Raw genomic sequence first — 23020 nt, forward strand, 5'->3', positions numbered from 1 at the left:
ATATAATTGGATTCGTATTTCTTACCATACTTTTGCGGTTTCAAACAATTATTTATGATACAAATGTAGTATTTCAAATGCCATACCATACTATGCTCATTTAAACACACAAGTTCAACCGAACCGATCTGTTGTGATAGAGTTTTATAATATTAATGAGATCCAAGGCAAATTTTAAAAAAAATGGAAGTCCATTAAAATTGACCAACTCAAACGCTATCAAGCAACGGAACAAATGAAAAACAAATGCCATATTCCTGATTAAGAAAAGGCATTGTCAGATTTAGAATTTTTTTATTTGAGAAACGGACGTTAATTGTCCATCTAATATAAAAAAAAAAAAAAAAAAAAAGTATGATTGCCAATGAGACAACTATCCACAAAAGACCAAAATGACACAAACATTAACAACTATAGGTCACCGTACGATGATCAAAGCCCATACCGCATAAGTCTTTAATAAAAATATATACTTATTTTTACTTGTCATAAACGCGCGCACGGACTCTTTATTTTCCTAACACAACTTCTCTTACTAACTATAATCGCATTATATCTCCCTGTTATTCTGAAATAATTTGTTTCCATGCTGTTGACTGGTTTTGCGTTTTCGGTCGCGCGTACAGAAAAACTTTCTAAAAAGGTAAAAATTATATATTTGTAAAATATTGATCGATTTATAAAGTCAAAAATTGATGATACATGTCTAACAGGCTCAGGAATAATTAATGCACAATGCAACTAAAGATTCTTTTTTTTCTTTTGAACATACTACTACACGTTAGACTCATAAAAATTGAACCGACGACCAAGACAACGTTGCCACTCAATTTTACACATACTCCTACGCTTCTCCGAGAACCATTTTTTTCTCACATTTAGGCATTCTGTTAGGAACTTGGTAATCAACCATTATCAAAACAATTGGTCTTAAATACATCGCTTTCTTGACAAAATGCATGATTATTCTTTTATGTCACTGTCACGTTCGTAGACAATTGTGACACTGTGCGTTTGATGCCGTGTTATTTGTAGAATTACTACCGTGGATATTTAATAAAAGGCGTGGCAAAGATAAACACAACAAAACATTGCAAAGCTTCTAATAGAATAAAATCATTACAAATATGATTTAGCCTCCACCAACACAGTGCATTGTGCCTGAAATCATAACACACTTCCGTAAATATTTTTTTTCAATTATTCCTTTTTGATGATGATTTTTGTTGTTGCTTGTCTTAAACAAGTTTCCTAGTAAAAAAAATAACTATTATTTAAACTATCATAAACCTACATGTAGTATCTTGTTTAAAAGTTAGAACAATTCTTTATACATATTCGATAGCTCTTTACGGAATAATGAAACATAACTAGGAATCTTCCAGGTCCGAATGTCTTTTTTTCTTTTTCAATTCAAAAACTTATAAGAAACTGTTTTCTAATGATCACGCTTAGTGTTTATGGCATCTACACACTAAATCGGTTGGATGTGAATATGATTAAAGAAATAATTCTGTCATACCGTGCTCTCTACTCATTAAAACATTGGTGTGCATTATATTTGTTACTATCTCTAAAAAGTTGAAAATCGTATTGGCTTCTTACGTATAATGAGCAAAAGTACGAAATTGATGATTTTCAAAAACTCGACAAATTCCAAATCTGATAGAGATCATTATATTAAATGTGTAGAAATCTTATTAATTCGAATAATTTTATATTTAGCGAACAGTTAACTAAAATAAGGTAATCTCATGTCAGCACAAAACTGGCAACTGCGTAGGTGATACCATAGAAGACCATCACCACAAGTAGTAACAACTGAACAGAGGTTGCTAAAGCTCGATAAAGGCAATTCCGATTGTTACATCTGTCGCGAGTTTCTTCTAAATACCTCTCACCAGTTTTCGGTTCTCGATTTTAAATACAGTTTGATACCCAAAAAAATATCCATTGTAGAGAACTCAAAATCGGAGAACACAAGTTGTGCCTAGTCGTCCTTATATGAAAATCAAATCAGACAGATGAAGTTCTAGGTTTGGTCGAGAGAGTGATCGAGAGAGGTCGAGAGAGTGAAATGGGTTAAATAAAATATTTTATCGTCCAATCTAACTGAATATTCTAATCTTTTTTTTTAAAGTGCATCGGGCATGTAGAAATATGTATTGAAGCCGTTCTCAATAATTCTTCCAATGTGTGTGATACGAAACCGTGTTGTTGTAAGGGACTATATGACTGAGAATATTTAAACGAGCTCTACAATTACAAATTCCTAGTTATTCAAGGCATTTGATAATAAATCTTATATGTTCATAGTGAGGAAACAGGAAACACGTTCTAGAATTATAAATCTTTGAAATATTGTCAAGCTTTCATATTTTTTCTAATGAAATGCACTTCAACAGCTGATTTAGACTTTGATTGTTTTTGCTGGTTAAGACAATATGTCAAATTTCAAATTTAGATTCGTCAGCGTATTTAATTCAATTTGATAGAAAATATTTTAAAATTAAAAAGACTTTTACGCATATTAAAAATTTTAAGGAAAGCGTTTCTGGATACATGATTCTGTTCATAAATAGAACAATAACATTTGACAACTTTATTTAAAAGTAAAATCACAAACATACTGAACACCGAGAAAAATTCAAAACGGAGAGTCCCTAATCAAATGGAAAAAGCTCATATGCATCAAACGAATGGAAATTGAAATTCCATTATAGCAAAGTGTGAACAAAACAAACAGACATAATAAGTAAAATTGTCAAAAAAAGGATTACAGCAATCTACATTGTGATATGATAATCTTGATCACTATAAAACAAAAAAATATGTCTTAAAATAAAAAAAAACAAAATGACAAAAATAGACAAAGGACACTATTAATACTGTTAGTACCTAGCATCTATAATTATACTTCAAAACCATCATGTATTATGTGTGAAGTTAATACGGAACAAGTTCTTGGTATCTGCCTATAAACTGTTTTAGAAAAGGATCAGACGTTCTTTGATATAATCCTGGTTCATGAACTTTCTGCTCAGACATGTCTTGAAGAATATTTTGGAACGAAACAAAAAGTAGCTTCCAATTCAATAATATGACATTTATATCGTGAAACTTGGTTTGGTTTGTCATCATAACAGATTTATTTTGTCATTTTTGGGATTAAAAAAAAGAATTAAACCGTTTATTGGTGAAGCAACATTTAATGTTTCCCTCGGAGAAGAATTTCGTGTTTTGTTTTCCTGCATCTGCAGTCTGTATAAAGTTATGTAATACAACAATTATGAAAGTCGTTCTACATATAATACAAATCTATCTTTACATAAGCTATATTCTAAAGGGTAGTGATTAAATATTATGAAATAGAAATGACTTTATGATTCTTTAATAAGGTTATCAAAGATTCGTAGACATGGTTTTTAATAAAAACGGAAAATTATCAATGGTGTTATTGGTAAGAGTGTAAGGTGTGTTACATTTTTACGTTGCGTCGTTTGTTTTCTCTTATTTCCAAGTGTAAATTCGCATTGCGATAAAACGTGTCACGGTATTTGTCTATCCCAAATTCATGTATTTGGTTTTGATGTTATATTTGTTACTCTCGTGGGATTTTGTCTGATGCTTGGTCCGTTTCGGTGTGTGTTTCATTTGAGTGTTGTGTCGGTGTTCTTCTCTTATATTTAATACGTTTTCCTCGGTTTTAGTTTGTAACCCCGATTTTGTTTTTGTCCATGGATTTATGAGTTTTGAACAGCGGTTTACTACTGTTTCCTTTATTTAAGGATGTACTTTGGTGATATTAGGTAAAATTGAATAAATCAAGAATTTGAAATTGATACTATAAGCTGGAAGAGCAATAGTTTATGATCAAAATTAGTTTAAAATATGGATAGGTCATAGAGCTCCTTTTCGGGATATTTGATTTTAGAATATGGCGGGAAAATGCAGAATCGGACTTTCACCTTATAGTTGCAATTGGTATTATTTGGGACTCAAATCAAAAGAAAGAAAATCAAGAATCTACTTCAAATCTGTCAAATGACCTCTTATAACTATTAAGTCTTAAGATAAAAGATAAATAGGTGTTATGGGACAAAATATTTTATCTTGTACTGCATGAAAAAAACACAAATAAGCTCGAACATCTGACACAAAATCAAAACATCACCTAAGTTCATCCTTAGAAAATAATAATTTAAGCATACATGTGACGTGATGTATCTGCCAAAAAAAACACAGAATTTGAAACGAAGGATAAAGATATAAACAGATTTTATTCATTCAAAAATTATCGGAAACAAAAAGAAGGATCCGTAAATGTTAAGGCTTGTATTACATACAAGGCGGACTGTATGTAAAAGGAAAAAATCACTGAGATCATTTATGATAGGCATAGGTTTAGTAGTGCTCTTGTGATATCACGGTAGCCTCGATTGCATCCAATGCAACTTAACACAATTTAGTATTTCTGTTTCCAAAAATGAAATTGTATTTTAGTCATTGCTTATACTTAACCAATAACTTTCAGCCATGCTCCTGAACAATAATGAATCTTTTGAGTTTAACAACCAATGTTTCGAGTTTTCGAATAATTCAAATAAGAAATTAGTTGAAGAAGATATCATTTTAATTATATCACCTGGTAAATAATTCAACACAGATAACAACACTGACTTTTATATTCTAGTGCTCTTAAATAGACTGTGACAATTGATATTGTATTGATCTTAACTAGGCTTTGATCTTCTTTCTCAGGGACACAAGCGTTCAATATCAATGCCTACTGCAAGTAAAACCATCGCTTTGGTTTATTTTCATATCCAACCAAGTGTACGTGTTCTTCAATTTGAGAAACGTACATGTACAAGCGAGAAAAGAAAGTTTAATGTATATATATATAAAGAGTGAAAATGCATTTTAGTGATCTTGTTTATAACAAAACAGTGGGATATTTTTGTCAGCAAAACTAAAAAAAACATTTGTGAGGAAAAATCATCTAAAATCATGAATCGTTATCATTTTTAAAGTTGAAATTAATTATGTACTAAACATACACATTTGTCATATTTACGTTGATAATCGCCTAATATCAGATTTACTATTAGGATCCTATTAATTGAAGTCATAATTTAAGATTTTTTTTTTATAATCATTATTTACTAAAATCATAGAACCAATGCATGCATTAATATCAAACTAAATCATATAGGGATGGGTTTTTTCTAAATTCTTTACGAATTTAAAACGTCCTATTGACTAATAACATGCCATTCAGTGATTTTTTTATCACAAGCTTTAAAAATTAACATTCGTGTTTGTTGCTTAAGCTCACAAGATCGTGACATTTATTTAATAATCAACACAGAGCACGTAGCACATGTACAATGCAAGTCAATTGATAGAGCAATGATGTCTTTTTTTAAGCTTTTATAACACACCTTCTAATATAATTGTTCTTGACAGATGGTAAATTATTTGATGTTTTCCGATTCTTCTTTAAAAATCAGGTATTACTATTCACATTTAAGTTCACGTTCGCTTATATTCTCTTCATCATGGTTTTCCCCTCCCCTCTGCACTGATCACCGGTCAAAATTCAAAGCAGAAGTCTCGTATTTAAGGACACTGTGTCAGAGCAAACATCGGAATGATAACATCAGAATTTAACTAATTTTGCACTGTTATTGTGAACGGACTTATTGCCCAGTAAATTGTTTTATTCTAATTGTCAATAATTTGAAATTGTAAACCATGTCACATGCTGCAAATTTGATACATGTACAATTACTTTTTTGTAAATTTTTAAAAAGTACCAGGATTATAATTCAGTACGCCAGACGCGCGTTTCGTCTACATAAAGACTAATCAGTGACGCTCATATCAAAATATTTATAAATCCAAACAAGTACAAAGTTGAAGAACATTGAGGATCTAAAATTCCAAAAAGTTGTGCCAAATACGGCTAATGTAATCTATACCTGGGATAACAAAATCCTTTGTTTTCCGAGAAATTCAAAGTTTTGTAAACAGGAAATTTATAAAAATGACCACATTATTGATATTCATGTCAACACCGAAGTGCTATACAGAGAGCTTGGTACGCTTATCAACAGTTACACTCAGATTTAATCCACCGGTTTCAACCAGAAATAGTATCTTTACCATCCTCACAGCAAAATTGAATCCCCTTAGCAGAGGTTTGTATGCCTAATCACAGTTGTGTTACTCCAGACCTTTAGGTAATATTCCTCCAATATCTTTCTGTACGCTTTAAATGATAGTGTAATTTTTACTATTTATTTGCAAGGTAAACTGCATTATCGCTATTTTGAGTATTTTTCCATTAATATTTTGGTGATGAATTTCGATATCATGCTACTCGCGTGAGATGGAAAATTATCGCTTGAAACTAAGGATGCACGTGGCGTTGCTAATGAAATTGACATGAAATTGACAACGTTGTCATAGGTAAAATAGCGATAAACAGATTATCATTGGTCATCTCAACTCGATTAATTTTCTCGCTTTCGCCATACCGGCTCAAGCGAGAAAATCATTTTTTTGAGATGATCAACTATAATCTATAATTACATGGTAAGAAACAGAATTATAACTATTGAGTTTAGTTCCAGCAAACATGCAACTATTCCAATGATCATGTGATAAAATTCATTCTGTATACGCAGGAACATCATATTCTGTTGTCTCAAATGTTCGATCCTAAAATTATGTTTCCATTCAAAAGCACAAACTGAAAAAACAGGCTGCAGAAATAAGACTTTATATTTTTAACATTTTCTGGTTGGTTTTTTTTTATTTTCTTCCGCCTGTGTGATCAAAGGGTTTTTAGAATTATTATTCTGTCGATAATTTATACGTCATATCCCTTCTATTCTTCTAGATTTTTATGTTTCAAGATAGTTACAGCCTAGCTTTGAGATTTATATTGAGACATCGAATCGTGTACGCATAATTTAATTGCTTAGAGTATCCCATCTTGTATGATCTACCTACATTTCGTTTTCGATAGTAGAAATTAACATGAATTATTATATCGCACATTTCCGTTTTCATATTATAAATCTTTACAAAATTGAAAACTGATATTCCAACTCAGGTATCAACGGAAGCTGATACTTTCTTGCCTTCGTCAATGTTGGCCATCTAATTAATATATCTACTTTAACATCTCGTGATCCTCTCAGTAAATTTCAAAAATAGCGTCGGTCAAGAGGAAAGGTCCGGTTGTCATCTTCAGCTAATGTTTACTCAGTAGTGTTTGTCAGTGAAGCATTATGGAACTGTCAGATAAATAACAAACAGATTTTAATCAATACAGGTATAAATACAATCACCGCGCTTATTGTTGTTCATGTAGAAATGTTTCAGCTTCATAACAGTGAGAGCAGGTAAATTGATGTTAAGTCTATCTTTTATGCATGTATAGTGCGCCTATAGAGGCTACACTAATCAACATAATGAACAAAGCCGTTCGGATCATAATATATATCTATATCTACTATAGTTTCTCGTGTTCCTCTCAGTCGTTTCCAAAAATAGCGTCGGTCAAGAGGAAAGGTCCGGTTGTCATCTTCAGCTAATGTTTACTCAACAGTGTTGTCGGTGAAGCATTAGGGAACTGTCAAATAGATAACAAACAGTTGCTATGTATGTCTGTTATAGCACAATGCGAAGTCAATACGGTAATATAAACCATGCTTTGTCGCTTTTTTTTTTATTAGATCGGTAGAGGTACGATATGGCCCCTGAAGTGCAAATAAAGGAAACTAAACTTAAAGTGGGTTAAATATAACGTCCCAGAAGCCAAATTGCAGTTTAATAATTTGCCATTATAAACATCTTTCAACTTAGTATATCTAAATATGCACATTATATATCAACAGATCAATCATTCGTAGAAAGTAGTAAAACTTACGGTCAAGTCGCATTCGACCTCAACAAAAAGTAAACTTTTAAAATAAGCAATGTTATAATGTCCGAGGCATCCTTTTCTAACAAAATGAATAGTAACCATGTTCAAATGTATTTTTTTTAAATATAGCGAAATAAAGCAACACATCAGTTACTTGAATTTTACAGATTTGAATTCAAGGATAAATTCAATTTAGTAATTACTTCTGACTACAGAATCTTGTAGATGAGTTCGCACCTATTTTTATGATATATTGTAAGAATTAAAAAAAAATATTGTAGAACTTTATAACATTGCGCACGATGTTCCTAAAACACGACGTTGCACTAAAAGAATGCATTCTGAAATTTAACGTGATGTCGTTGAGATGTATATTTTTAAATTTAGTATTATTCTCCTGGATCGTCAAAAAAGAATAACAACTTCAGTGTCACAAAACACCGACACATGTGGTTGTTCTCGCCAAGTACCAGGAAGATCAGAGAACAAGAAATAGGATCACTTTACATAAGAGTTAAAACAGTTGTTAAAAAATGTAACGTTGGACATTCGTTTATTTCAGGTAGATTTGTTGTTTTAATCTGATATTACTTTAATATTATTATGAACAAGAGCTGTAACAACATAATTGAAAACATAAAGTAAATTTGTTTTTATAGCGGTTAAGTTATTGCTAACTTTTTTTCTCTTTTTTTCTCTTTTTTGTTTTGCAGAGGAAATTTTGAAGACTCTCTTTTAAATCATATGGGGTTGTAGGAACAGCGTGCAAACAAAAACTTTTTATACATGGATGAAAAAACGGTCGAAATAGATGTTATTTGAATACCCTTACGTCCGTGTATAATTCTCAATTGTATGGAGATAATGATATTGTCTGTGTTAAATTTTCTTCTTAATTGTTAGCTTTCTTCTTTTTATCATTATTGATTTATTTATATTATTTATAATACTTGTAGATACTATGTTTGAATATTTGCGCATATGAAACATTGCGCTGATATAAATTGTACCTTTTACCGTTTTTTTTTTATTTTAAATCTAAATATTAACGAAGTAAATTAAAAACCAATTGTTCAGAAAACAATTGAAAGTCTTTCCAAACCAAAGATATTTTAATAAGAAGATAGTTCCTTCATACTGATGCGATAAATAATGGTTTAATTATATTTTTGAGAAATATAAGGGAGATAATATGCTACTTCCGGTGAAATGAATGTCACTTCCGGTCTCATATGATAGCTTATTTCACACTGATTTCAAAAATATATAGTTTCTATATACTTTAGTATGTAGAAGGGGAAATACGTGGCCACTTTCGGTTTGTTGGAAGTCATGTCTAGTCTTCAGTAATCAGTTTATGTATCTATATGACAAAATAAAAGGATTCTGAGTACTTTTAGATGAAAAAATTGCAAAAAAGCTACTTCCGGTTTTCTCAAGGTCACTTCCGGTAGTCATTTTTCAAGGTCATTTGTCACCTAACCTTTTGTACAAGGTCCATTGCCTTTATTATGAACTTAGTTGGTGGTATGGGAGTCTAAAATAAAAGGATAGAATTTGTTAATATTTTGCCAAAACGAAGTATCTATTGAGATATGTTCAAAAATAAAATAAAATGATAGGTCACCGCGCATTTTCTCACGCTACAGGTGGTGATAAAATGACACATTTTGTATGGATTCAACAGGGAAAAACACCATTTTATGATTAAAAACTAAGCAAAATGATAGAATTGCAAATAAAATTAGGAAAAGATAGCTTTCAGACAATACTTTGAGAAAATCAAAAGAAAAGATAAGGTCATCGTATGTTTTTTCCATCTAAAATAGAAAATAGGAAAATTCATGTAGAATCCAACAGAAAATGAACTATTTAAGAGTTATCTCCCCTTAAAATGCCAATTTGAAAACAATTAAAAAACAACCAAAATTAATTAACTCTTGTTAAAATACTATTATTTATAAGATATATTCTTAGAAATTAGTTCTTTTGAATAAAAGTTCACATGAAATATCTGCATTCCAGCATCAAATTGTGCTAACTTGATAGAAAATCTGGACCTTAAATTCTCTGTTTTTTACAATCCAAGATGGCGGAAGACACCCATTCACCTTAAATTGTATAAGTCTAAATGTAGCATATCTTCATTACAATAAAGCTGACATTTTGCACTTGTTCTTTAATATGTATCTTTTAAAGTGTCGAAGAAAATGCAAAAACAAGCAAAAGTCACAATTGAGAAATTGACCTTGACATTTGACCTTGACCTCATTTTCTAAGTAAGAACCTAGGGGACTCAATTAAAAACATTCCAGGGTTATACGGTAAACTGTTTATGAGTTATATAAACATTTAGACAAATTTATTTTGTGAAGGTAGATAACTCCTATCAAATTTCATCGAATCCATTCGATCCAAATACGCCAAAAAATCCTGAGGACGTAACGAACAATTTGTAAAAAGAATTTTGTCTATCTTTTTTTGTTACGAAGGAGATACACTGTGATGGTAAACAGTGAATAGGGAGATAACTCTTACAAAGAAAAGTGTTCGTCTTAGCAGGGTGAAATTTAAAAACGCATTAACTATACGATACCATATGAGAAATATCTACGCGACATATTGCGAAACAAACATTTATCGCAAAAAAAAAAAATTGTGGAAGAAGAAAAAAAATAATAATCATCAGAAGCAAAACAAGAAACAGAAAAGTGGAACGACTTAATAACATAATCCCTTCATAATGTCAGTCGTTGTACACTTTTTACATTTGTAATTTTCTTGAAATGTCAATAAACTGTTTAAAAATGGATTTCTATATTTTCAATCGGAAAAGCTAAAACAAACATGTCATTAAATTTCTGCCTTCGTCTAAATGGATACCATTAGGAGATTTAATTCCATGTCCTCTCCTTACAATCGATGAGCGTCCTTTCCATCTGGTGAAAATACGACACTACTGTGATTCCGGTACGATACCACGTACACATTAGATTCGTTATCAACAGTTACTCCACGAGTTTTATTCAAAACGGATTCGTCTTTGTATTCCCAAACTTTCTGTCCTGTGATTGAGTAGCATGTGACAGTACTGGTATCATAGTTTGTATGGTATATCTTGTCTTTTGATGTTGTAATATTGTTCCAGTAATTATTGCAATCGACTTTAACAACTGTGATGGCCAAACTTCCATTTCTAACGTCTATTGTTTGAATACCACTCCCTCTTTCATAATACATTAATCTCCCTTCTTTATATGTAAAGTAGTCAGACAATTATATGCTATTCACACTACTTTTACTTGTGATGTTGATGATTTTTTTATGTGATATGGTTCTGCATTATGAGTGACGGCGACGGTGTTTTCATCAATTTATGTAACATATTTTTCAAAATCAAATAATTCGTTTTCATTGTAAAGTAAAAGATGAAAACTCGATACGCTATTACTGATATCTCTCCTATCTTTGTCATGGACAGTAGGTCAGATATTTTGTCATTTATTCTTCATTTCAGTTTTATTTGTTGTAAGCTTCAACCTTTTATTAAAGACTGCATAAAGGTTATCTTCTTTTTGGATCTCGGCTTCAAACAACTTACCACTTAGAAATGTTTGAAGGTCAGTTGCAAAACTTTTCGTCGTGACAATATTCTTTTGTATCTCCTCTAGTGATTTCTCATGGTCGGAAAATTTAGAAAGAAGTCTTTCCATTTTCCATTAGACTTTCTGTTCCGCTGCTTTTGTATTTCATTTTCAAGTTTATCTAAATGCTTGTAATAATTCGGTTGTTGTTTCAGACGAGTTAACTTATTTTTGTATATACTGCGCTGCGAAAAATCAAAAATGGGGTAGAGGAAATCTTATAAGGCCAAATTGTTTTTGAGATTTTGCAGCACAGTATGTACGAAAATAAGTTTATTCGTCTGAAACTGTCAACCGAATTTTTGTTGTTTAATTATACCTTAAATGACGATTCTGATATAATAAAAAAAAAAATAGAATGTGAGAGAAATGAAAGCAAAAGAAAATCAGTGAATAAGTTTAACACGGCACAATTTCATACTTCTGATTTAGAAAGCAAAAATGCATGGACAAGTATTTCGCAAAAAAAATCTATATATAGTTCAGCGTGACCGGAATCGTTATTTGGCCAAATTATAGTTTCTATAATTGAAGATCTTACTTTGCGAAATACTTGTCCATGCAGTGTTGCTCTCTATTTGCAAGCGTTCTTTAATTGTTTACATAAACTACTTAATAAACGTTTTCTTCAAATTACAAAATGAAAGTACTTCATTAATTAGGAGTAAAAGCAGACGTGCCTTATCGTAAACTTCGATTCAATAGATATCCAACTTAACATCTTGAGCTCAACATATGGTTTTCAAAAAATTGACAGGTGTCTTTACTATGTGTCTATCTCTTATTCGCTTCAGTGCAGCAAACAGTGATCTTTTAAGAAAAATAATTCTTTGTTTTATTTCGCAAAAGTCATGAGAGTAACAGGCTTCAGATGTATACAACCAAAAAAATAAAATGTGTTTTCCAATGCTTGAAGATTAAATATTTGAAACAAACAATTTCATCTATTTAATAGCATGTTGTAATGCATGGAACATATGATTTTCTGTCATATGTTTGATGTGTTTCCTTCAGTTTATGTTTATAACCCGGATTTGTGTTTTGTTTTTTTTCAATCTATTAAAGAATTTTGAAAAGTTGAATACTATATACTGTTGCCTTATTTATCGAAACTTCAAGTTATTTATGATATTCTGTTTTATCTGCAGCATCAGACTATATAGTAAAACAAAATGTTGCCTTCACAATGTCTTCGTTACATTTTCTCATCTGGTTGATACCGGGAAAGTCTAAATAAGTAGAATTAAAAACTGTTTGTACTAAATTATAATCCTAATAACTTTGATAACTTTTACACCACTAGGTCGATGCCACTGCTGTCGGACGTTTCGTCCCCGAGGGTATCACCCGCCCAGTAGTCATCACTCCGGTGTTGTCATGAATATCAATAATGTGGTCATTTTTCTAGATTTTTTGTTTAAAAAACTCTGAACTTTTCGAAACACTAAGGATTTTCTTATCCAAGGCATAGATTACCTAAATCGTATTTGGCACAACTTTTGGGAAATTTGGATCCTCAATGCTCTTCGACTTTTTACTTGTTTGGCTTTATAAATATTTTGATATGAGCGTCCCTGATGAGTCTTATGTAGACGAAACGCGCGTCTGGCGTACTAAATTATAATCCTTGTACCTTTGATAACTTTCGTTAAAGCTTTACTATTATCTGCGTAAGTCGGTTTAAATCACATTCTTGATTTTCGACCGATGTAAAATAATTTCAATAAATATTTGTACAATGTAGCATTTTTGCTGTTCACAATTATCTTAAGAAACATAATTTTAGTCTGTTTGACACGTTGTTATAACTTCCTTACAAGTAATGGATTAAGCTTTAAACGTTGTTTTTTCCAGTGAAATTGAGAATGAACAAGGGGAATGTGTCAATGAGAAAGCTTTGTTTGTTTATCTGAGAAAATAATTATTCAATAAGTACGGCCCTGTTGTTGTTCTTTTATACTCCTCATCTAAAAGCACATTTATTTATTTTTTTGAGCATTCAAATATGAATAAAAGACATCAAATTAATTTTACCAGTAATATATAATTATATAAAATAAGCTGATACTTGTACTTGTTTATAAAATAGTCACTAACATAAATCAAAAGAATAACTATTCTAAATGAACAACATATAGTGCAATCAACTACTTTTTTGAAAACTACCATGGTGTAACATCAATTCGTAATTAGTAAAATCAATGACAAATTAAATATAAACAGAGTAAATATTTGACTATCTAGTAATGTTAATACTACACTGCACTTGTTACATTTGTAAATTTGTATATAAGTGTGCATATTGTTTCTAAAAACTTGATTTCTGTACTCCATAATAATTTTTTAATGTTTATGTTATGTTATACAAAAAGGCTGCACCACTCAAGTTAGTAACTAAAAGTAAGTTTCTGCTTTGGTCAAAATGAATACCATAAGGCATTTTTATCCCATTGTCTTCTCCTAACAATGGACGGGCATCCTTTCCATCTGGTGACAGTACGACGACACTGTTATTGCTATTGGATGCCACATATACATTATGATCTTTATCAATTGTGACTCCACGGATCCCTTTAAAAATTGATTTGTCTTTTAATTCCCAAACTGTCTGTCCGGTAACTGTAGAGCATATGACGGTACTTGAATGTTGGTCTGTACGGTATATCTTGTCTTTTGATGATGTAACATAGTTCCAGTAATGGTCGCTATCGACTTTAACTACTGTAATGGCGGTATTTTCATCAGTAACGTCTACTGTTTTAATACCACTCCCCCTTTCATAATATACTAATCTTCCATTAATATTTGTAATGCCGTAGCACGGTTTTGATGTTTTGACCTTGTTAGTAATCTTTTTATTTTCGATATTGACTATTTCTATATGATGCGGTGGCCAATTATGGGTAACAGCGACAGTCTTTTCATCAATACAAGTAACTTCTATAGGCTGCTGTGATATAGGTATTTCACTATCAAATAATCCGTTCTCATTGTAGATTAGAAGACGCTTATTTCCATTATCTACGAAGACCATTTTCCCAGAAGGCATGATAGTGCAGCCACTAATTCCATTTATATATTCCCCTTCTGGTATCTCAATTTTTTTCAATAAAGTAGGATTGATGTAATTTATTGTTTTTGGTGTCGTCAGAACTACCTGTTGAGCTTGTTTGTCCCTATCCATCGTCAATTTAATGGTTGGTGTGTTTGTTATAACTGATATCTCTCCAATCCTTTTCATGGCGAGTATGTCAGACAATCTGTCATCAATTCTGCATAGTAGGTTTATTTGTTGTAAGCTTCCATTTTCTATCAAAGACTGAATAAACATCTCTTCTTTTTGGATCTCGGCCTCAACGATTTTACCTCCAAAAAATGATTGGAGGTCAGTTGCAAAACTTTTCGTAGCGGAAACATTCTCCTGTAGCTCATCTACTGATTTCTCATGATCGGAAACCATAGACAGTAGTCTTTCTATTTGTGATTGGTTTGTTCCGCTGCTTGGATATCCTGCTGTATTTCATTTTCAACCTTGTTTAGGTGCTTGTTTATTTTCTCTCGTATCTCATGTATGTCTGTCTGGAAACTTTGCCGCTGTTGCTGAATGTTCCCTAAATTCTTTGTTCTGTCTTCAACTATTTTGTTCATGTTCCTCTTCATATCTTTTAAACTTTGTTCCATAATGTCAAATGATGCTGAAGTGTTCGACGTTTTGACAATATCTTCAATTGCTGTCAAATCACATGTTTTGTGATTTCTTGTAATACAAAGCGGACAACAGAGTTTTCATGCCGGGAACAGTAGTGCTGATATTTTCTCTCATGGTCTGAGCAGTATTGGTTTATGCTTGCAATAGTGTGTGGTAGTTTTTGATAATTATTCATTGAAATAACTTCATGATTTCTTGAGGCTTTGGAGGCACGATGGTGTTTTTCGCATGATGAACATAACCCCTCATCGCATTCAGAACACCAGAAGATTGCCTCTCTCACTGTGTGCTGGGTTTCACACACACCACAGATTGTTTCAGTGACTGATTCCATTAAAAACTGAAAAGCAAATTTCAAAATTCTGTAATTGAATTCAAAACTAGCTTACCATAAGAACAAACCTTTTCTATTATCATACTTAAAAAAATGTATATAAATTTTAGATAGAGAATAGTTAAATTCGAACTGCTTCCTTCTCTTGTAAAATATACCACTTTTACCTTTATTATAATCATTAAGTTTGCTCATTTGTTAGTTTCATTTAGTGATATTTTTGTAGATAATTTTTCAATTAGAGTATGTGTATTAGTGATCCTTTCACTATTAATAGTATTTACATATCTTTAGTCTTTTTGAAAAAAATTGGCAAATTATAAAAAATAACAAATCCTGAATAAAGGGTTATCATATCAGTTGAAAAAGAGGCCGTGTTGACAAAATTGTAGATCTTTATTTGCTGATCTTTATCGCTTCAAAATTTCTATCAATCTACTTTTGGGTGGGATGGGGGAAAACAAAAGGTCGAAAAACTTAAAAAAAACTTAAATTTATTATTTATCGGAAATTATCCTTTTAATTTTGTCGATGACAGTTGCAGTCGTGTTGTCTGATTTGAAGATCGCATTGCGCTGAACAATTTTGTCGTCTTGTCTTTTGATATATATGTTTTATCAACAACAACAAAACGTTAAAATTGGTGAGAATCATCTTACAAGGTCCATTACTCCTCTCCGGGTTACATGATTGATTTCGAACAGGTCAACAAGGTTTTACGTTGCTACTTTTTTCGTATATTGTTGCATACCATCTTCAAATATTTTACATAAAATATTATTTAATTGATAAAATATTTCATGCAAAATAACTCCTATAGTTACAGTTTCACTCATTTCCAATTACTTGTAGATAATGAGTTTTAACAATTTGTTGCATTAATTGTGGTTTCTGCACAAAAACTTATAAACTTAAGTAAAAAACATTCTGAAGTACATACAAAAAGACAATTTTAGCAATGTGACTAATATTTACATCCTTTTATAATCACCATTTTTTATATGTTATTATTAAGGATAATAACTCCTTTTAGGGTTTACTGACGCTTTTATCAGTAACATATAGACTTTCTCTACCTGTTTATCATTTCAAATCCTGTCAGGTTTTCTGTAATTGCTTTTTATTAGTTTAAATATTATGATGAAGCCTAAACCTGCATTTTATTCATAGGTTCAATTTTTAGTAACAGCAATTATGTTTGTTCAACTTCTCTTTGGGACTTTCCGGTAAAGTTTGGTAAAACTAAGCTGCAGTTTTAGAGAAGGATTTTTTTCTGTAAAATTTACTATAATGAATACAAACGACGGACACAAAACAATGACAAAAGCTAAGATAGAGGTATTCTAACAGGAAAAGTAAAAAACATTCATTAAGGTGTCTTCAACTTTTCTGTTTTAAACACAAACTTGTCTATACATACATTTCATGGTGTTAAACACGGTCTTACTTCCTTAAAGTTTAAGAGCAACTATAATTCGTTCCGTTTTATCCATCGAACAAAGTCCCCCTATTTATTTACCTGAAAGCAATACCATTATTTATGTACCTCAATATAAGTTATGTAAAATGTCTTTAAACAATAAAAAATAAAAACACAAACATACTGAACTGCGAGGAAGATTCAAAAAGGAAAGTCCAAAATCAGAAGGCAAAATCAAAAGTCCAAACACATCAAACGAATGGATAACAATTGTCATATTCCTGACTTGGTACAGGCATTGATTAATAAGTGATCGAAAAATTCGGAACGTATAGCAGCCACAACAGCAAAAGCTGAAATATGTAAACAATTCTCAAATGGATTAATATATGTGTATCAAGGTGTTTACATAGCAGGTCCCAACTGTTACAATGAATTTGAAAGTACTTTTGATTTACTCATCAATTCCGTAATAAGAGTCATTTGCTTACACATCGATTTGTAGATATATAAAAAATTTCAGTGATTTTACCTTAAAGTATTGCTGTTATCGGGTTAAAATCTATATCAAAACTTTCCATGTCTTCTTACGTCTTACGAGGTCAATATATCAACCCGGATGTATAAAGGCGATAAACACGTAATACAGATATAGTCTTCATACAAAACAACGCAGCATATGAACTACAAATTGACTGCTGCTTTTATTTTTATATACAGCCTGTCCCTGTCGTGTGTTACACCGAACTCTCAAAATGAATCAAAAAATATGAAGACAAAGGAATATTGTATACGTGTCCTGTCCCCTTTAATATTTGTTGTCGTGTGTTGTATTTTATTTCTGTTTTCTTTATCTATGTTTGGAGAATTTGATGTTGTTAACCTATCTTTTATTGTTTCTTTTGCAGACTCAGGACAATTTGTAGCATAAAAGAAAAACAAAGGATATTGCATATTGGATATTCATCCATGAATCAAAATTAGTATATATGCAAATAAAAAAAAATATAAATTAAGCAAAGAAATACATGTAGCGCTTGAAGTGCTTCTCATAATCTCAAAATCACATGTCTTAATTATGTCTTTGGGGTTTGTTTATTTTGGGGTTGTTTTTTTTGTATTCTTTGTAAAAAAAAATGTATGTTACAGCTTCGTTGACTTTTCTCTAACTAAACCTTTTATCAATATTGCTATGCAATTTCACCTTCAACATTTCACAATTATCGATATGTACATATGCACAGCTTATTCTATAGTTTTCTATATTGTGTCATCTGTACTATTGTTTGTCTATTTGTCTTTTTCATATATAGCCATGCGTTGTCAGTTTATTTTCGATTAATGAGTTTGACTGTCCCTCTTGCATCTTTCGTCCCTCTTTTCTTAAACAGGGTATTATTATGATTAAGTTTTTTATTATTTATTTTTCTGTTTCTGTAAGAGCGTTAATATATTCCTCTATAACTGGTACTCCCAATTACACCCCTGAATGCAATCAGTATGGAATATGTTTTTGTTACTTTTGAAAGTAAGGATTCCCATGTTGGACGGATTTGAACTGTTTTTATGAGAAATTAAATTTGAAAATCACTATATTGTTATATCTTTATTATACCGAATAATTATTCTCGTTTATAATAATTTGAAAACACGAAATGACAAATATAATTATCATACTTAAGATATAATTTTTATTATCTGTGTGCTCTTAATATTTGTATAAGAAACCAAATAAATTTAAAATTGAAAGAATTTCCTTATAACACATTACAAAAGAAAAGCGCAATATACCAATAAGATTTCAAAATTTATAAGTGGAAAGTCAGCTGACAACGCCATAGCAATAAAAACGAAAAACTTCCAAAGACCTACAATATTACTACCCTTTAAAACGGGTAAAGTATGTTATAACGATAGAGCTGCACTAATCAACAAAATAAACAAGGCCGTATCAGATCAAAATAATCAGGTCATCTAACTTCCCTCAACCTAACAAACAAAAATTCAAAAAATCACCTAATCTAATTTATATAATAATATCTACTAAAACATCTCATGATCCTCTCAGTCGTTTTCAAAAATAGCGTCGGACTAGAGGAAAGGTCTGATTGTCATTTTCAGCTGATGATTACCCAGGAGTGATTGTCAGTGAACATGGTGAAGCTGTAAGATGAAAAACAAAGATATTTTATTTGATAGAGGTATAAATACATTCATTGCTATCATTGTTGTTCATGTAAAAATGTCCCAGCTTTATGACAGTGAGAGCTCCTAAGTTTATCTTTTATTCCACATCTTAGCCAACACGTTATTACAAGACATGCTTTTACGCATTCCATTTGAGATTAATTATATAGAGGTATGATGTGGCTAATGAAAAACAAAAATGGGAAACTAAACTGAATATATTGAGTTAAATATGACGAAACAAAGGCAAAATTATAGTTTAATAATTTGCCATTATGCAAGTTTTTCAACATATATAGATAAATATATCTAAATATACATAAACATTGACTAGAGGTATAGGGAAGGGTTGAGATCTCAAAAATCATGTTTAACCCCGCCGCAATTGTCCACCTGTCATAAGGCAGGAGCCTCTGGCCTTAATTGGTCTGGTATCATTTTTAATTTTAGTTTCTTGTGTATAATTCGGAGTTTATTATGAAGTCCATTATCACTGAACTAGTGTGCATACCTGTTTAGCATGTTCAGAGGACGGCTGAAAGACGCCTCCGGGTGCGGGAGTTTCTCGCCCGTTGGTGGACTTCGGCTGTTGTATTTCTATGGTCGGGTTGTTGTCGCTTTGACACATTCCCCATTTCCATTCTCAATTTTATAAACGGTCACATTATATATCTATAGATGAATCATCTTGATAAAGTATTCAAATTTTACGAAAATCTCCTCAAAACATAAACTTTTAAGATTAGCAATTTATTAATGTCCGATGCATCATTTTCTCACAAATTGAATAGAAATCAAGTTCAGATGTCAAACTGTTGGTAAAATGTAGAGAAATAAATCAATGCATCAGTTATTCGATTTAATACAGATTTTGATTCAAGGATGGATTCAATTTTGTTACTTTTAATTCAATAATTTTGAATGTTAGTTTTGACTACATTTTTTATGAATAAATATTAAATTAATTAATTTGGTCGAACTACATTACATGTATAAGGTAATTAAAGGTAAATTAACAAAATAAACACAGAATAAAAACGTTTTCAACGTGGATTTAAAAGCTGTCACCATAGGTGTTATCTGAATACCCATCACCTTAAACATGTATAATTCTCAATTTTAATTATGTAGATTATCCTATGCACACTTTGAAATTTCCATAATCGTGTTGGCAAATATATCAATTTATTCATAATAAGGTTAAAAACACATATAAATAATAGAAAAACCAAAAACTATCATGTCTCATGTTTGTTCGAAACGTGATGCAACATTTCAAACTAGTTGTCAGTAAATGCGAGTACTGTGAAATTTGTACTAAGTGTCTTTCTGGTGTGGTGCTGTAAAAGAACATGACTACGTCATCTCTTTGTTTTTTATTATTTATATACCTATTTGTATCCATCTGATAAGTTTAGCTCTTTTCAACTGATTTTTATAGTTCGTTGGTATATATGTTGTACTTTTTTTCCACTGTCCAAGGTTTGGCAGAAAGTGGGGATTCCGGTAACATTTTAGTAAATTTGTAATTCTTTTATAATGTAAAACATTGTCCCTTTTTTACATTTATAATTTCCTTGAAATGTTTACCACACATATTTTAAATATTATCAACAAGAAAAGTTAAAACACAAATGTCATTAAATGTTATACAAAAAGGCTGTTCCACAAAGGTGGTTACTAACAAGTAGAATTTTTCTTCCTTGGTCAAAATAGACACCAACAGGCTCATCAACCCCGTCTTCTTTTCCTAACAATTCACGGGCGTGCCTTCCGTCTGGTGAAAGTCCGACGACATTGTTTCTCCCCTTAGATGCCACATACAAATTGGAATCGTTGTCAATTGCTATTCCACGAATTATTTTCAAAATTGGTTCGTTTTTTTCCCAAACCTTCTGTCCTGTGACTGTGTAGCATGTGACGGTATCTGTGACGGGGTTTGTATGGTAAATTTTGTCTTTTGCAGCTGTAACATAGTTCCAATGCTGCTTGACATCGACTTTAACTACTGTAGTGATAGTACTTTCATGATTGACGTCTACTGTTAAAATACCACTTCCTGTTTCATAATATATTAATTTTCCATTGTTATTTGTAATGCCGTAGCAGACATTTGATGTTTTAATCCTTTTAACAATCGTTTTATTGGCGATGTTGATTATTTCTATATAATAAATCCATTCATGATGCGTTACAGCGACGGTATTTTCATCAATACATGTAACATCTACAGGCCTACGTGCTACAGGTATTTCAAAATCAATTAATCCGTTTTCATTGTGGATTACAAGACGATTATTGTCATTATCTACAAACACCATTTTCCCAGTAGGCATGACAGTGCAGCCCGTGATTCCACTTGTTATCCCCTCTTTTACTATCTCAAATAAAGTAGGATTGATGTCATTGATTGTTTTTGATATCGTTTGTACCATTTGTTGAGCTTGTTTGTCTCTAGTCATCGTCAAGGTGATCGTCGGTGGATTTGCTATAATTGATATCTCTCCAAACTTGATGATTGAGAGTATGTCAGATATCTTGTCATCAATTATACATTGTAATTGTATTTGTTGTAGGCTTCCATCTTCTATTAAAGACTGCATAATCATCTCTTTTCTTTGGATCTCTGCCTCTAACATTTTACCGCCAAGAACTGTTTGAAGGTCAGTTGCAAAACTTTTCGTCGCCAAAATATTCTTCTGAAGCTCATCTAATGACTTCTCATGGTCGTAAAATGTCGAAAGAAGTCTTTCTATTTGTGATTGGACTTTCTTTTCCGCTTCTCGGATATCCTGTTGTATTTCATTTTCAAGTTTATCTAGGTGCTTGTTTATTTTATCACGTATCTTTTGTATATCTGTCTGGAATGTCTGTCGCTGTTGTTGAATTTTCTCCATATTCAGTTTCCGGTCTTCTACTATTCTTCCTATGTTTCCCTTCATATCTTGTAAACTTTGTTCCATAATGTCAAATAATGCTGAAGTCTTCGACGTTTTGACAATATCATCAATTGCCACCAATTCACATGTTTTGTGATTTCTTGAAATACAAAGCGGACAACAGAGTTTTTCATGCTGGGAACAGTAGAGCTGATACCTTTTCTCATGGTCTGAGCAATATTGGGTTATACTTGTTATGGATGACGGTATTTGTCGATAATCCTTTACTGAAGTTATTTCATGATTTTTTGAGGTTTTGGAAGCTTGATGGTGCTTTTCACATGATAAGCATAATCCTTCATCGCATTCAGGACACCAGATGACGGCTTCTTTCACCACGTATTGGGTTTCACATACACCACAAAATGTTCCACTGGCTGAAGCCATTCTAATCTGAAAACAAAAAGTGAAGTAGTAACTGACTTCCGCAATGATTTTCATTATCATTGATTACTTTATATCTCAATATTGGACAAAAGATATTCAAACAAAATGCTCTCAATAAGATGAATTACTCACCTGTTAAAATGATTAAACTTTGTCACTATTTTCATATTCATTGCATTAGTTATGATTTTATAATTTGTGAGTATTTTCATAGTAATTGTGTACCAATTGTCATGTTACCGCTGATATATTATGCATAACTATTATGAGATAAATATAAATATTATACAAGAAAAAAATGATTAATTGAAAAGACACATGACCGTACCAAAATCAATTTGGGCATGTTGACTCTTTAACGTTTTTTTTTTTTACTATCTCATGTGCTTCAAAGTATTCTCAATATACTTTTTATTTACAAAAATGCAGAAGGAAAAACCCATATTTCGGTTTATAGTTAC

The 23020-nt window shown here is 31.4% G+C and overlaps 2 protein-coding genes across 2 annotated transcripts; both read right to left on the reverse strand.

The window, feature by feature from the left end:
- Positions 1 to 13622: 13622 nt before the first annotated feature.
- Positions 13623 to 17657, reverse strand: LOC134707912 (uncharacterized). The gene is made up of 2 exons (XM_063568075.1): positions 17579 to 17657; positions 13623 to 15632 (listed from the first exon to the last, which is right to left on the reverse strand). The coding sequence occupies exon 2, from the start codon at positions 15041 to 15043 to the stop codon at positions 13934 to 13936; it is 1110 nt and encodes a 369-aa protein (XP_063424145.1). The 5' UTR covers positions 15044 to 15632; positions 17579 to 17657; the 3' UTR covers positions 13623 to 13933.
- A 3216-nt stretch (positions 17658 to 20873) lies between these two features.
- On the reverse strand, positions 20874 to 22559 carry LOC134705974 (uncharacterized). Its single transcript, XM_063564687.1, has one exon. It carries the CDS (start codon positions 22557 to 22559, stop codon positions 20874 to 20876), a length of 1686 nt encoding a protein of 561 aa, XP_063420757.1.
- Positions 22560 to 23020: the final 461 nt, after the last annotated feature.

The sequence above is a fragment of the Mytilus trossulus genome, chromosome 2 (genome assembly GCF_036588685.1).
Source record: "Mytilus trossulus isolate FHL-02 chromosome 2, PNRI_Mtr1.1.1.hap1, whole genome shotgun sequence".
Taxonomy (NCBI): domain Eukaryota; kingdom Metazoa; phylum Mollusca; class Bivalvia; order Mytilida; family Mytilidae; genus Mytilus; species Mytilus trossulus.

What these genes read in the sequence shown, in the direction of transcription:
- LOC134707912 (XM_063568075.1), bottom strand. Translation starts at nt 15,043, where the DNA reads ATGGTTTCCGATCATGAGAAATCAGTAGATGAGCTACAGGAGAATGTT.
- LOC134705974 (XM_063564687.1), bottom strand. Translation starts at nt 22,559, where the DNA reads ATGGCTTCAGCCAGTGGAACATTTTGTGGTGTATGTGAAACCCAATAC.